This window comes from Lactuca saligna, chromosome 3 (assembly GCF_052625555.1).
Source record: "Lactuca saligna cultivar CGN05327 chromosome 3, ASM5262555v1, whole genome shotgun sequence".
NCBI classification, from domain to species: domain Eukaryota; kingdom Viridiplantae; phylum Streptophyta; class Magnoliopsida; order Asterales; family Asteraceae; genus Lactuca; species Lactuca saligna.
The window spans coordinates 212,278,402-212,293,247 of NC_136419.1; the positions used below are offsets into that span (position 1 = coordinate 212,278,402).

General features: G+C 36.6%; 2 protein-coding genes across 2 annotated transcripts; both read right to left on the reverse strand.

The window, feature by feature from the left end:
* Positions 1-781: 781 nt before the first annotated feature.
* On the reverse strand, positions 782-1,671 carry LOC145036356 (uncharacterized). The gene is made up of 2 exons (XM_078984802.1): positions 1,280-1,671; positions 782-1,160 (listed from the first exon to the last, which is right to left on the reverse strand). The coding sequence occupies exons 1-2, from the start codon at positions 1,669-1,671 to the stop codon at positions 782-784; spliced, it is 771 nt and encodes a 256-aa protein (XP_078840928.1).
* A 27-nt stretch (positions 1,672-1,698) lies between these two features.
* On the reverse strand, positions 1,699-2,136 carry LOC145036357 (uncharacterized). Its single transcript, XM_078984804.1, has one exon. The coding sequence runs from the start codon at positions 2,134-2,136 to the stop codon at positions 1,699-1,701; it is 438 nt and encodes a 145-aa protein (XP_078840930.1).
* Between the last annotated feature and the right edge of the window lie 12,710 nt (positions 2,137-14,846).

A 14,846-nucleotide genomic window follows, 5' to 3' on the forward strand; every position in this document is an offset into this window, starting at 1 on the left:
GTGCGATTTGATGTGGGCAGTTTATGCGGTTTGGTTGTGGTTTGTGCGGTTTTTAATAAATTGATTCATGTTTCTATAGTTTTGTAAGTATCATTGTTATTGCTTTATATTGCCGTTATAGTCATTATATTCTTGTAAACCATGGGATCTTGATCCAATAATGATTTAATGTTACGTTATAGATATGTGGTTATTGAAAGAAATATATTTATATACATCGTTTCTAAATCGCGATTTGAAGTTATAACAAAGTAATGAAAAAAAAGTATATATATATATATATATATATATATATATATATATATATATATATATATATATATATATATATATATATATATATATATATATATATACACTAGCCGTTTACCCACGCTAAGCGCCGGGCGGCACAAAGTTTCTTTCGAAAGATAGTTTTAATGTGATGATTACTTTCCTTTACACGTGAGTTATTCATTGCGGCCATTTGGTAGACTATTTTGTGTCGAATAGTTCATTTCAACATATAGTTTCTTGCTAGGTGCATAGTCATAAAATACGACAAAAGTTGAGTCTACATCTCAAATAATTCATCTGATAGTTCATACTTGATTTTACAATATATAAATGACAACAATCTGCAACCATATAGCTTTCTACATTTATAGCATGTCCAATATGTAAGCTCCACCAATCTGCAATCATGTTGTTTCATCTGCTAGCCCTGCATTAAATATCAAATAAACATCTAAGATACATATTTGAATAAATTGTAAAATAATAAGTTGTTGATTGTACCTTGTTAATCACATAACACTTCTTTGTACACAACGTTTGATGTGTAGATTCCATCATTATCAAACGTTTTTTCCGGCTTTACTAATACCTTGGTATTGACACGTGATATTCCTCTGGACAACTCCACATAAAGCTGGCCATGTGAGAATACCGATTCTGGTAGATAAACACCCACATTTGGAATTGTTTGTCCTTGAGCTTTATTGATTGTCATAGAGAAACTAAGCTGAATTGGAAACTGCTTTCTCTTAAGTTTGAATGGGAACATCTCATCGTCAGACGGACATAGAGGAATTCTTGGTAAAAACACTCTTTTTCCAGCATGTTGGCTAACAGCTATCTCTACATCAATGACATTTTGTTGGAAAGCTCGACATATCAATCTGGTGCCATTACATAACCCATTTGAAGGATCGATATTTCGCAAAAGTATTATAGGGCACCCAGTTTTAAGCGAAGATAATGCGGGGGTACACCGCTAACATTTAGCGAGTTCAAGTACTCCATCGGATATAAGTTATTTTTGTCATCTTCCGCTTCATCAAAACTATAGTAAACTTTTTGCTCGCCAGAAAATCGTTCGATCAACTTATTATTAATCTCATCAACACTTTCATTTTTAGTTAACAATATCGCCCTCGAAATGATAAATTTTGAATCGGCGCCGTTGGATTCCAAAGAAGGAAATATTGCATCAATCAGAGCGTCCACTGATTTAGTTTTATCAGTGTACCGAATGGACATGTTATCAGGTATACGAATATAGGACTCGTCCAATGTTTCCTCCTTTCCATCACCAACTCGTAATAAAAAATCAGAAAACCATGGGTCATTTACCGCTCTCATGTTGATACTTAATCGAAGCCTTTTAACTGAAGCCCATAGAGGTGACATTCGTAAGCTAGAGTCGACAATTTGTGCTCAAGCGCCACGTCTCACGACCGGCAACACTTGTCTAAAGTCACCTCCCATAACCATTATCTTTCCATCGAAAGGGAGCTTCTCATCTGTGATGTCTTGCATTGTGCGATCAACTGCTTCTACTGCCTGCCTCTTAGCCATTGCTGCTTCATCCCATATGATTACCTTTGCCTCGCGAAGTATCTGAACCTTCCCACTTTGTTTACTGATCTTGCACATCGAGTTATTATCAAGATTGAGAGGAATTCCAAATCGTGAATGAGCTGTTCTCCCTCGTGGCATGTTGTTAGCCGCACCACTTGACGTGGCAGTTGCAAGTGCAATAAGACCACGGGCACGAATATTAGCCAACAAAGCTTTGTACAAAAATGTCTTTCCAGTTCCACCGGGACCATCTATGAAGAAGACAGCCGAAATATTTTGATCCACATGCCTCATTATCTCATCATATGCATGTTGGATACAGTGTCTAAGTCCATAACTTTATTTGGTATGAACTTGACCCGACCCGGCATGGTCCATTTGGGTTGCATGGCATTGCAATACTTGGATAGACTAAATGAGAGAATAAGGTACTTATGATTATTAATATATTATAAGTTCTAATATATTAATAATAGTATTATTTAATTAGTATTTGATCAAGTATTAATCTAGTATTAATTTGGTGATCAAAGTGAAACTAATTAAATATGTATGGGTTGATTATGACAATCATAAATTCTTTTATGGTGGATTAATGATCCATGGTTTATGGGTTATGGATGTAACCATTTGGAGCTCCATGGATAGTCCATGGGAGTTACAAACCCATGGGTCATGAGAAATGAAGAGTCATGATAATTATGGGTCTTCTTAATGAAACCCTAATTGTGACACCACTATAAAAGAAACCCTTTGGCTAGTAAAATCGGACCTAAGAGGTTACTAGAGAGGGCATAACCGATTTTGAGTGCTACAAGTATTCTCTCAAGTTATTCCAAGTTTTGTGGTGTTGTGTGAAGCATTTGAGGCACAAGATTTGGTGTGCTAGGCTCACAAAGTCTTGAAGGAATCCAAGCAACAACAAGGTATGTATTTCTACTAGTTTTATGTTTTATGTAATCCCCATGCCATGCTAGATAGGAAATAACCTTGAAAAAGAAATTTGCATGTATATAGAGAAAACATAGATTCAAGGTTATTAGGGTTGAATGTACACTTAGGAAGTGTTAGAATGCTCAAAACCCATTAGTGGTATCAGAGCCTAGGATTGTTTTCTGTATACTTGATGCAAAACTGCTTGAAAAACAAAAATTCTGCATTCTGACGACTGTACTCGCCGAGTCCATGGGGAGGACTCGTCGAGTCCATGAACAAATTCATCCTACTCGCCGAGTAGGATAATGCACTCACTGAGTAGGATCGAGCTGGGCAGATTTTTCGAGTTTTTGTTACTGGAAATGGATTAGAATCATTATCCCAATCTGTTTTGGACTTGTAAAATCTGTTTTTTCAAAATGATAATGATTATGTTAATCCATTTTACATGACTTTTAACAATTTCAAAGTATTATATATGTTTATATGATTTCTTGAAATTGCTTGACATGAATTTGTGTTCTTATGAGTTTTAAAAGATCATAGGAATTATGTGTAACCACAATGTGTGTTTAATTATTGATCTTAATTGTATTGATGGTGTCCATAACTTGTGCTCAAGTTATGGATAACCAAAGGTCACTTCTTTAATTTGTGTTTAAAGAACTAAAGAGGTTTCATAAAATGAAGAGTCTTCATTTTTTATGAACCAATAAAACTCATAAGTTACAAAATTGAAGAGACTTGGAATAGTTTCAATTCTTGCCCTCAAGATTTGGAATTTGAAAAGTCTTACACTTTAATTCCAAATTATACCTTAGATTTTTAAAAGGTTTAAAAATCAACCCTTATACTATTATTATAATTTTATTATATAGATATGCATAAGAATATGTCATTCTTACCGTTAGTAGGCCTCATTCACGAAGCCGGTCTATAAGGGGGGGGGTATAAGGTTGTTGCCTATAAAATGGTGACTTAATGGGTGTCCACTCTCACCCACCGCTTCCTTGATCGGTGGAAGGTCGTTAGCCGAACGGGTAGGATACGACTTTAAATTCTCATTAAAAGTATAATGAATTATAAAGTAACTATACATTATAAATTCCTAATCTTAGTTACTTTAGGAAAATGTGAAATTGGTGCTAGCCCATAAAATTACACTTTGTACCTTACCAAGTCGTTAGTGGACCGTGCGTGATTAACCGGCACACTAACATGGACTAGTAAGAGTGGCAAAGGGTAACTTGACTTTATTATAGATCGGTGGAGCATGTGTGGTTAACCGGCACATCGATTAGGTAATATTGTTAAGGGTACCAAGTCAATTTGTATGGTTATTCACACCTTGTTTGTGATCCTCGGCATCCCAATCACAAACTTGAGAGGGCACATTCGAGATTCAAACATGCCATTGAAAAGTTCCATGTATCTCAAAAGATCTAGGAGTTTCAAAAACCAATAAAACCTAATAATAAAATATTTCGTTCTTATGGTGGAAATTGGTAAATCGTCATTTACCTACCTTCAAATATTTTATAGTGTGGATTACGGCATCCCTCTTCAACCTATAAATAGTTTGTTGGATCCTAGCCTTAATATCTCATTTGGGTGACTTATTAAGGACTTTTAATCTAATGAAACTTATCTTCCTTCTATTCCAGATGTCTTCCAATAACGTTGCTGGCTCAAACCCTTCAGGCTCCTTTTCCCTAATGAACTTGTGTGGTAAGGTCATCTTTGATGGATCCAACTTCAATGAGTGGATCAGAAACATCAGGATGATTACCCACTATGAGGACAAATAATATGTCCTTGATAGGGAGCTTAAGGTTGTTAATGAAGCCACTGCTACTCCAAAAGAGCTTGCGGAGTTCATTGCAGATGAGAAGGATGCCACCAAGGTGTCATGCATCATGATGGCCACAATGACTCCGGAACTCCAAAAATCTTATGAAGATTTCTACCCCTACGAGATGCACCTAGATCTAATAGAAAGGTACCATCAGAGCGCGCGTCAAGAGAGGTATGAAATCATTTCCTCCATGATAACCGCAAGGATGAAGGATGGTGAACCCATCACCGGTCACTTGCAGAAGATGCAGAGGTTTATTGACTGGTTGCTAAAGCTCAATGTTGACTTTCCTGAGGAATTGGCGATTGACATCATTCTCCATTCCTTACCTTCAAGTTATGATCAGTTTCGTATGAATTATCATATGAATAAGGAGGAAGTCACACTTAGCAAACTTCAAGGACTCTTAAGGATAGCTGAAAATGGCCTTAAGGGTAAAGCGGTTGTTACTTCTACTCCTTTAACAGCCCCTGTTCTTGCAATTGGGCAAGGGAAGAGTAAGAAGAGGAAAAGCCCTTCAAAGGGTACCAAGGGTAAGACTCTTGATGGTTCCTCTTCAAGTGGGACAAAGAAAGGTCCTATTACTCCTTCTTCGAACCTAAAGGAAGCACAGTGCTTCTATTGCCAAGATAAGGGACACTTCAAGCGAAGCTGCACCAAATATCTGCAAGATGTAAAGGATGGGAAGGTTAAACCCACCCATGTAGGTATTTACACAATATTGTCTAACAACTCATCTAATGCTAATTCTTGGGTGCTTGATACAGGATGTGGTATTCACATTTGTACTGATTTGCAGGCACTAAGAAGAAGTGAGCATGTGGAGCATGGGAAGATAAACTTAGTCATGGGCAACAGGAAAGCATCACATGTTACCAAGATAGGAGTTTATTCTTTATTGCTTAATAATGGGTTAATGTTAGATTTGAATAAGTGTTGTTACTCGCCCGAAATGGCGAGAAATATTATTTCCTTTCATGGCTTGTACAAACAAGGTTTTACATTTTCATTTGATAATAAAAATGGTGCTATTAATGTTTATTACAATGATGTATTTTACTTTAAAGCAATACCTTGTGATGGTGTATATGAAGCCGTGAATGTTGTAGACAATCTAGGAAATAATGTGTTGTATATTGATTCTTCTGATAGCTTGGATAAAGCATCTTTGTGGCATTGTCGTCTTGGACATGTTAGCAAGAAACGCATAGGCCAACTCCAAAAGATTGGAGTCTTGGAATCGTTTGACCTCAAGTCAGATGATAGTTGCGAGTCTTGTTTACTTGGAAAAATGACAAAGTCACCCTTCATAGGTACTTGTGATAGGGGTGAAGGTTTGTTGGACCTTGTACACACGGATGTGTGTGGGCCCTTCAGAGTTGCTACAAGAGATGCTAATTGTTATTATGTGACTTTTACTGATGATTACAATAGATATGGATATATATACTTAATCAAGCATAAGTCAGAAACCTTTGAAAAGTTCAAAGAGTTTAAGCAGGAAGTTGAGAATCAATTGGGCAGGAACATCAAGATGCTCCGATCCGATCGGGGAGGAGAGTATCTTAGCATTGAGTTCCTTGACTATCTTAAGGAATGTGGGATTGTCTCACAATTGACACCTCCCAGGACACCACAGTTAAATGGTGTGGTTGAGAGGCGCAATCGAACCCTGCTAGATATGGTTCATTCCATGATGAGTCGAACTTCGTTACCAATCTCTTTCTGGGGGTATGCCTTAGAGACTGCATCCTATATCCTTAATCTAGTCCCTACTAAAAAGGTTGCCAAAACACCTCACGAGATGTGGACTGGGAAAGTGCCCAATTTGGACCACATCAAGATTTGGGGTTGTGAAGCTTTTGTGAGGCGTGAGACTCATGATAAGCTTGAGCCCCGAAGCGAGAGGTGTATTTTCATCGGCTCCCCACAGAGATCCTTTGGTTACCTCTTCTACAGACCTAGTGATAATGTGGTATTTGTAGCAAGAAGAGGAGTCTTTCGTGAGAGAGAATTAATAAGCCCAGGGGACAGTGGGAGGCAAATTGACCTTGAAGAGCTTCAATAGTCAAGTGGTGAAGGAACCTCAAATACTATCAGCCAACCTAATGAGGAAACTCATGTTGAGCCGATAGACGAGTCTGTACCTCCAAGATGTTCCACTAGGGTGAGGAACACACTTGAATTTTATTATGGTTATCACATCACCACTGAAGGTGATACATTTATCAGTGATAGTACACTGATAGATTTGGATGAAACTAATAATTATAAGGAAGCCATGGAAAGCCCTGAGTCTGCGAAATGGAAGGAGGCTATGGACAGCGAGATTCAGTCCATGTATGACAATCAAGTTTGGAACTTGGTTGACAATGCACCAGGTCGTAAGACAGTTGGGTGCAAATGGATCTTCAAGAAGAAGACCGACATGGATGGGAAAGTACACACTTATAAAGTGCGACTGGTTGCGAAGGGCTTTACTCAAACTCCGGGAGTTGACTATGATGAGACCTTCTCACCAGTGGCCAAGATTAAGTCTATTAGAGTGCTGTTAGCCATAGCTGCATTTCATGACTATGAGATATGGCAAATGGATGTCAAAACCGCTTTCCTTAATAGGAAGTTGGCTGAGGATGTTTACATGGATCAGCCAGAGGGTTTTGTCAATCTAAAGTACCCTAATAGAGTGTGTAAGCTTGAAAAATCCATTTATGGATTGAAACAAGCATCTCGCAGGAGGAATCTTTGCTTTGATGAGAAAGTCAAAGAGTTTGGCTTTTCTAGAAGTGAGGATGAGTCTTGTGTATATGTCAGGGCTAGTGGGAGCATAGTTAGCTTCTTGGTGTTGTATGTGGATGACATACTTCTCATAGGAAACAGCATCCCAACTTTGCAGGAGGTTAAGGCCTGGCATGGGAAGTGTTTTGCTATGAAGGACCTTGGGGAAGCTGCCTATATCCTAGGGATAAGGATATTGAGAGATATGAGTAAGAGACTAATTGGACTTAGTCAAAGTACTTATGTGGATAAGGTACTGAAGAGGTTCAATATGCAAGATTCCTAGAAAGGAGAGTTACCAATACAGTGTAATGCCAAGCTAAGTAAGACTCAGAGTCCGAGTACAAAGGCTGAGATAGCTGAAATGAGTCAGATACCATATGCTTCCGCTGTGGGCTCGATCATGTATGCTATGAATTGTACTCGCCCTGATGTGGCCTTTGCTTTGAGCATGCTCAGTAGATATCAAGGGAACCCTGGCAAGGCACACTGGATAGTGGTAAAGAACATTCTCAAGTATTTGCGGAGGACTAAGGACTGGGTCCTTACCCTCGGAGGCAGTGATGACTTGAGAGTGGAAGGATATAATGATGCTAGCTTTCAAACTGACAGGGATAATTTTCGCTCTCAGTCAGGCTGGGTCTTTATCCTAAATGGAGGAGCCATTACTTGGAAAAGTTCCAAGCAGGAAACAGTAGCTGAATCGACTTGTGAATCAGAGTACATAACAGCAAGCGAGGCAGCAAAAGAGGTGATATGGCTAAAGAACTTCATCAGAGACCTTGGATTTGTACCAGCTATAAAGGAGCCAATGGAAATTTTCTGTGACAGTGAAAGTGCGGTTGCTTTGGCAAAGGATCCAAGAGATCACAGGAGATCTAGGCACATTGATAGAAAATACCATTTCATCAGACATAGAATAGAAGAAGGACTCCTCGTGGCAAAGAGGGTATCATCAAATGAGAACCCGGCAGATCCCCTCACGAAGGGACTGAGCAGGGTTAAGCATTTACAGCATGCAAGGCGCATTGGGCTGAAGGATGATATTAGTTTCGATAATTAGAATCCTGAAACTTGTAAAATGTAATTGACATTTGATGATAAATAAAAGTTGTTATTTATTTATGAGTAAGGTGTTACTATCTTATGTTGATTCTTTACTATGTTTCAATTTTGCATGTTTTTACTTCCAGAATAATTATGTTATGGTATATATCATATTATTCAAACCATCCACAATCAGTCAAACTTTGGAAGTAAGAATTGATTTAAGACTGTCATGAATTTGGCTTGTACGATTTGTCTGAAGTGCTTTGGACAATGCAATGGTTGCTACAACATTCATGAGTACTCATAAGGGCTGAGTATTGGATTCAACCCACGCTCACTTGCATCACTTCATGGAATTTATCTCGAGTGATCGTGAGACGGTAATATCATATAAACCTTCAAACCTAGAGATATGAGTTGTTGACTATGAGTTGATTATTCATTGATTGTACGAAAACGCGTTGGTAACTCGATGTTATAAAACGTGCCTTTGTGAGTAATTCAACAAGTAGTTAGTACAAGCATATCAGTCGAAGTTTATCTGTTCCTTCTAGAAATAGAAGCGATATCTGGGCCCCTCGATGATTTGGTTTTGACCCATGTACCGGGCCCGGTCAGAACATAATTGATGTGTTCAATTTAGTTCTATGTCGAAACAAATCGGAGATCGAGAAACAAATGCTGGACAATAAGTAAGACCATGTTCCATGTGTTTATCCAGCTGATATCATGAGAGCAGAGGATTATATGATCACTTATCTTAAATGGCGTATCATCATCATCTCAGTTCTGAGAGACTTTGAAAGAGCTACGATTGCTAGTCAGGTTTTGAAGTCATATTTGCAAACATAGTTATTAGACTTATCCAAGTGGGAGACTATTGGATATAGTGTCTAAGTCCATAACTTTATTTGATATGAACTTGACCCGACCCGGCATGGTCCATTTGGGTTGCATGGTATTGCAATACTTGGATAGACTAAATGAGAGAATAAGTTACTTATGATTATTAATATATTATAAGTTCTAATATATTAATAATAGTATTATTTAATTAGTATTTGATCAAGTATTAATCTAGTATTAATTTGGTGATCAAAGTGAAACTAATTAAATATGTATGGGTTGATTATGACAATCATAAATTCTTTTATGGTGGATTAATGATCCATGGTTTATGGGTTATGGATGTAACCATTTGGAGCTCCATGGATAGTCCATGGGAGTTACAAACCCATGGGTCATGAGAAATGAAGAGTCATGATAATTATGGGTCTTCTTAATGAATCCCAAATTGTGACACCACTATAAAAGGAACCCTTTAGCTAGTAAAATCGGACCTAAGAGGTTACTAGAGAGGGCATAACCGATTTTGAGTGCTACAAGTATTCTCTCAAGTTATTCCAAGTTTTGTGGTGTTGTGTGAAGCATTTGAGGCACAAGATTTGGTGTGCTAGGCTCACAAAGTCTTGAAGGAATCCAAGCAACAACAAGGTATGTATTTCTACTAGTTTTATGTTTTATGTAATCCCCATGCCATGCTAGATAGGAAATAACCTTGAAAAAGAAATTTGCATGTATATAGAGAAAACATAGATTCAAGGTTATTAGGGTTGCATGTACACTTAGGAAGTGTTAGAATGCTCAAAACCCATAAATGCAAACTTCTGGTATGGATTGAGAGAGTCTCGCGCATGTAAGTTTTCATATTCCACATTAATAGAGTATTCTTCTTGCACCTCACGATAGTCTCTTGATTGTAAATCGATGTGTGCACTAACATTTGGAAGGTCGTAATCACTAAGCTTTTTACTCATAGATTCTAGGAAGAATCTAATGTCGATGAGGACCATATTTTGCACTTGCTCGGCGCATCCATATTGTTTCCTATAATCTTCAGAAAGAGAATCATAGTGGTCGTCCCATAACTTGCGAACATTTCCTGGTTCACAAAAAATCAGCATCGTCGCAAATAACCTTCTAAGTGCGCTGGCAAATTGAAATAAGGAAGCCTCTTCAAGACATTGTGATAAATTATCATCCGTCTCTATTAAACCTCTTTCAAGAGCTACTTTTCGAAATGTAGGGTGTAATACACCATTGGCTGTGTATAAATCTTCAAAGCAGGTAGGCCCGGTGATATGACATAAAAGCAGGCGTAGGTAGTTTGGTTCTAGTTGGTCTTTGTCTTATCCAAGACATCACAACTTACCAATTTCAAATGTGCAAGAATAAGAAAAACTTTTCCCAAATTCCACATTTGATGAATGTTACTAACCTTCTTAAGATTTGTCACTCAATTCACAATCTTGGAGTATTACTCTAAGACTTGATAATGGAATGAAGTATGATTGACTTCTTGATTTAACCATTTCCACAATTCTCGATTCCTCTTCTTAGACATACAAATTGTAATAAGACTCACTTAGAGGATCAATTGAGATATGGTTCTTAATCATTAAGACCTATCATAATAAAATTTACTCTCCGTTTTTCTTAGAATAGAGAAACTTTTATCTTTCTGCCTGCTTGATTCTTCTTATTCGTTCTGTTATTAATTGAACTCTTTTAATCAACCCAGAATTATACTCAATCTTATAAGTATAACCATATTCACTAAACTTTAGTAAATCATGACGAATATCTTTGTCACTCTTATGGTAGACTTGATCAACGTACGACCTGGTGTACTCCATCTCTTAGTCCTTAAATTGACACTTTGTCATAAATTAGTCTAAATTTCCCAAATGTGAATGTTTTTCATTCATCATGAAATACTTGTTGCACAATTCCAAGTTCCTATCCGCTTGAAACTTGGGCAATGAGAAACTCTCCCTATTTGGTAAACTCTTGACACTTCCACAAATAACCTAATTAAGAATCAAATCCATTTTGCTAAGTGCACAAACATCAAATTTTGATATACGCTATTGTAAGGATAAACAAATAAGATAAAACCACAATTTATTTTATTTATAAAAGCAGCGGAAAACATGTCCTTTCAATGCAAAATTCGAATGAAAAACTATGTAACCAAATAATCCTAACAAATATATCATAAATTCCTAAGCTCAAAATATGATCTTCGAATCAAGCGATCGTAATCCATTTCTTCTTGATCAGACTCATCTTACTCTTCCATCAAACTTCCTCTCTTTTCTCTAATCCTGCAAAATATGCAAATGTAATCTTATCACATTATGTATAAAGAATAGGAATTTAAAGGGGTTAGATAGTGGATTTTATACCTGAAGTAGACCCATACTTCTTGACTCTCTCATCTCTTAAACTCTTCAGTTCCTTTGAGCAGCTTTGTATCCATTGCCCCTTCTCTTGGCAGCAGAAACAGGTGGGTTCTTCTAGAGTGTCCACGGAAGCATGGTTGGTTTAATTAACAGACAAATATGCTCCATTACTTTGCCAAATCATTTCTGATTCAGCAACCATAAGCATGTAAGTTAAGTCAATAAGGGTCACGTCAAGATCCATCATATAACACTCTCTTATGAACTTATCATATGATTTAGGGAGTGACTGAAGAACCCAGTCCACAGCTAACTTACTGGGAAAAGACGCATCCAACATAATCAACCTATCAATGTGTGATTTCATCCCTAGGATGTGAGCACACACGGGTTTACCATCTTCATGTTCCATTGCCAATAGGGTTTCGGTGATCTTGAACCTTTCAAATCTTCGATCTTGTAGTTCGGGGAGAACAACGGGAGGAGGAGGAGGGAGTGAAATCAAGCTAGTCCACATTGACCCTTCATATTGAAACAAGCTTTTACTTTCAACAGGACCACCTTTTCCTTGGGATTCGGGAAGACCACGGTTAGAGTCAGACATCTACAAAACGGGAGAAATTTCAAGTTAGTTGATTAAATCCTTAATGAAACACCCAAATGAGACATTAAGTCTAGGATCCAACAACATTATTTACACATTAGAAGAGGGATGCCGTAATCCAACATGCAAATAATTTGGAGGTAAGTGAATGACGATTCACTAATTCTTCACCATTAAAAACATAAAGGCTTAAGTTTTAAATGTATTGAGAATTCATATATTTCCTTTGAGATTCATTGAACTTTTCAACGACATGTTTAAATCTCGATATGCCCCTATCGTTTCTGACTAGGATGTCGAGGATCACAAAGTGGGTGTGAATAACCATGCAAATGTACATGGTGCCCTCATTGTTACAGACACCTATTCGATGTGCCGGTAAATCACACACGCTCCACTAACGTCTTAGCAATGGCACAAAGTGTAATTTCATGGGATTGCATCAATTTCACTTTTGCCTAAAGTAACTAGGATTGGGAATTTGTAAAAGCGTTTAGTTACATTACATAGTTTCATTATACTTATTCATGAAGAGAGGATTGTCATATCCTACCCGTTCCGCTAACGACCCTCCACCAATCAAGGAAGCGGTGGGTAAGAGTGGATACCCATTAAACGGCCATTTTATAGGTCATAACCTTATACCCCCCTTATAGATCGGTTTCGTGAATGAGGCCTACTAACGGTAAGACTAGCATTTTAGTTATACATATATAATATTAGACTTTTAATGTTATACGTAGTATAAGGGTGTATTATACACTTTTAAAGTACTAGGTGGTTTAAATTTTATAAATTACACTTTTAATAAAATATAAACCTCATCATTATGGATTTATTAACTCTCTTTTAATTATACACTTAATTAATTTAATAAAGTCATAAGGGTGTAATTTGAACTTTTCAAAAATTAGGGTTTTAGAATTTAGCATTTTTCAAAATTAAACTTTTAATCAAACAATTTAAATTCCAAAGGGCAAGTTTTTGAAACTTTTCAAAACAATTAGGTTTTAATCTCACTTTAAAATTTTCGAATTTAAGACTATTTAAATTAAAATTTTAAATATTAAAACTCTTGATTTAATAATTATCTTGAATCAAACTATTAATTTAAATTATTGAATCATAAGGGATTATCTAAATCATAAAGGATAATTAAACAATTAATTTATCCAAATCTGTTTAATCCCTCTAAATTTTGAAACTCATGGGATAGGGTAATTCAAAATCTTTAATTACCATATATAACCATTAAAGGATAATTACAAGATATGGGATAATCGAAATCCCTAAAATTTAGGATCTTATCTTGGGGAGGAGGCTAATTTTGAAAATCATAGGGTTTTTCAAACCCTAGATTTTGAAATCTTGAGGCTTAAGGAAAGTATTTGAAAACCCTTTCAAATTTTCGCAAATTAGGGTATAGAAACCCTAATCTCGAAATTTCTAGCCTCCTAGGGTTTATTGGCTATAAACCCTAATATGTCAAGTTCATACAATTGTATAATACTAATTGAAAACAAGTTAACCAAAGGCTCTGATACCACTGATGGGTTTTGTACAAACAACCATATGTGTGCATACAACCCTAGAATTGGATCTATGTTTTCACTATTAGATACACAACATTATGAACACATAAAGAAACCCTAGTATGCCCTAGTATTTTCGAAATTCATATTGTAGATTAGATTACAGACCTTTTGTTGTTATATTGCAATAACAACTCAAATCTTCAAACCCTAACTCTTGAAAGCAAGTACCACAAGTATAATACCTCTAACGGCTCACAAACACTACAAGCAATTGGAGAGGCTATAGAGAGAGAATGGAGGAGGTAAAAATCGGATCTAGATACCTTAGGGATCAAGTGGATGATTTCTTATGCCTTAAGAGTCTTTATATAGGGTTGAGATTAGGGTTTCAGTCCTTTTCCTTATCTAGTTGTTTGCCCACCAGGCAATCATAAGACAAGTCTTGATAACCCTTATCTCTTGGACCTTTGGATGATTTCAAGGATATCCTATCCCTTGAATTCGTCCATCCTATTACTAGGATAACGATTGCCCTATTTTGCAATGGTCACATAATTACAATTTAGCCCCTCTAGTTTAATTAATTACACTTGATCACAAAACTAATTCCTAATTAATTATTGACCAATATTAATTAAACAAATATAATTTCTCCATTAATATATTATTCGTATAACATATTAATAAATCATAATAACCTATTTCTCTATTTATTTCTCCAGTCAAGTTGCTTTGGTGAAAGCAACCCAAAAGGACCATGCACAATCGGGTCAAGTGCTTACCAAATATGGTTATGGGCTTAGACACTAATCCAACATATATATTCCCCTCCATTGTCAGATTCTAATATTTGAATTTCCTTTCGATACTATGATTTGATGATGTGGTATAGTTAATTGAATGCATAGTGTACTTTCCCCTTGTTTTTTAGAAGTGAGATCGGAATCATTTTTGTGCATTCATCAACAAAGATTACAAAATACAGAACACCACTAGGCGTG

Excerpts from the sequence above, each read along its gene's own strand:
- LOC145036356 (XM_078984802.1), bottom strand. The coding sequence starts at position 1,671 with ATGTCACCTCTATGGGCTTCAGTTAAAAGGCTTCGATTAAGTATCAAC. Across the intron at positions 1,161-1,279 it reads AATAACTTATATCCGATGGA|ATTGATATGTCGAGCTTTCC; the intron begins GTACTTGAACTC and ends TAATGGCACCAG.
- LOC145036357 (XM_078984804.1), bottom strand. The coding sequence starts at position 2,136 with ATGAGGCATGTGGATCAAAATATTTCGGCTGTCTTCTTCATAGATGGT.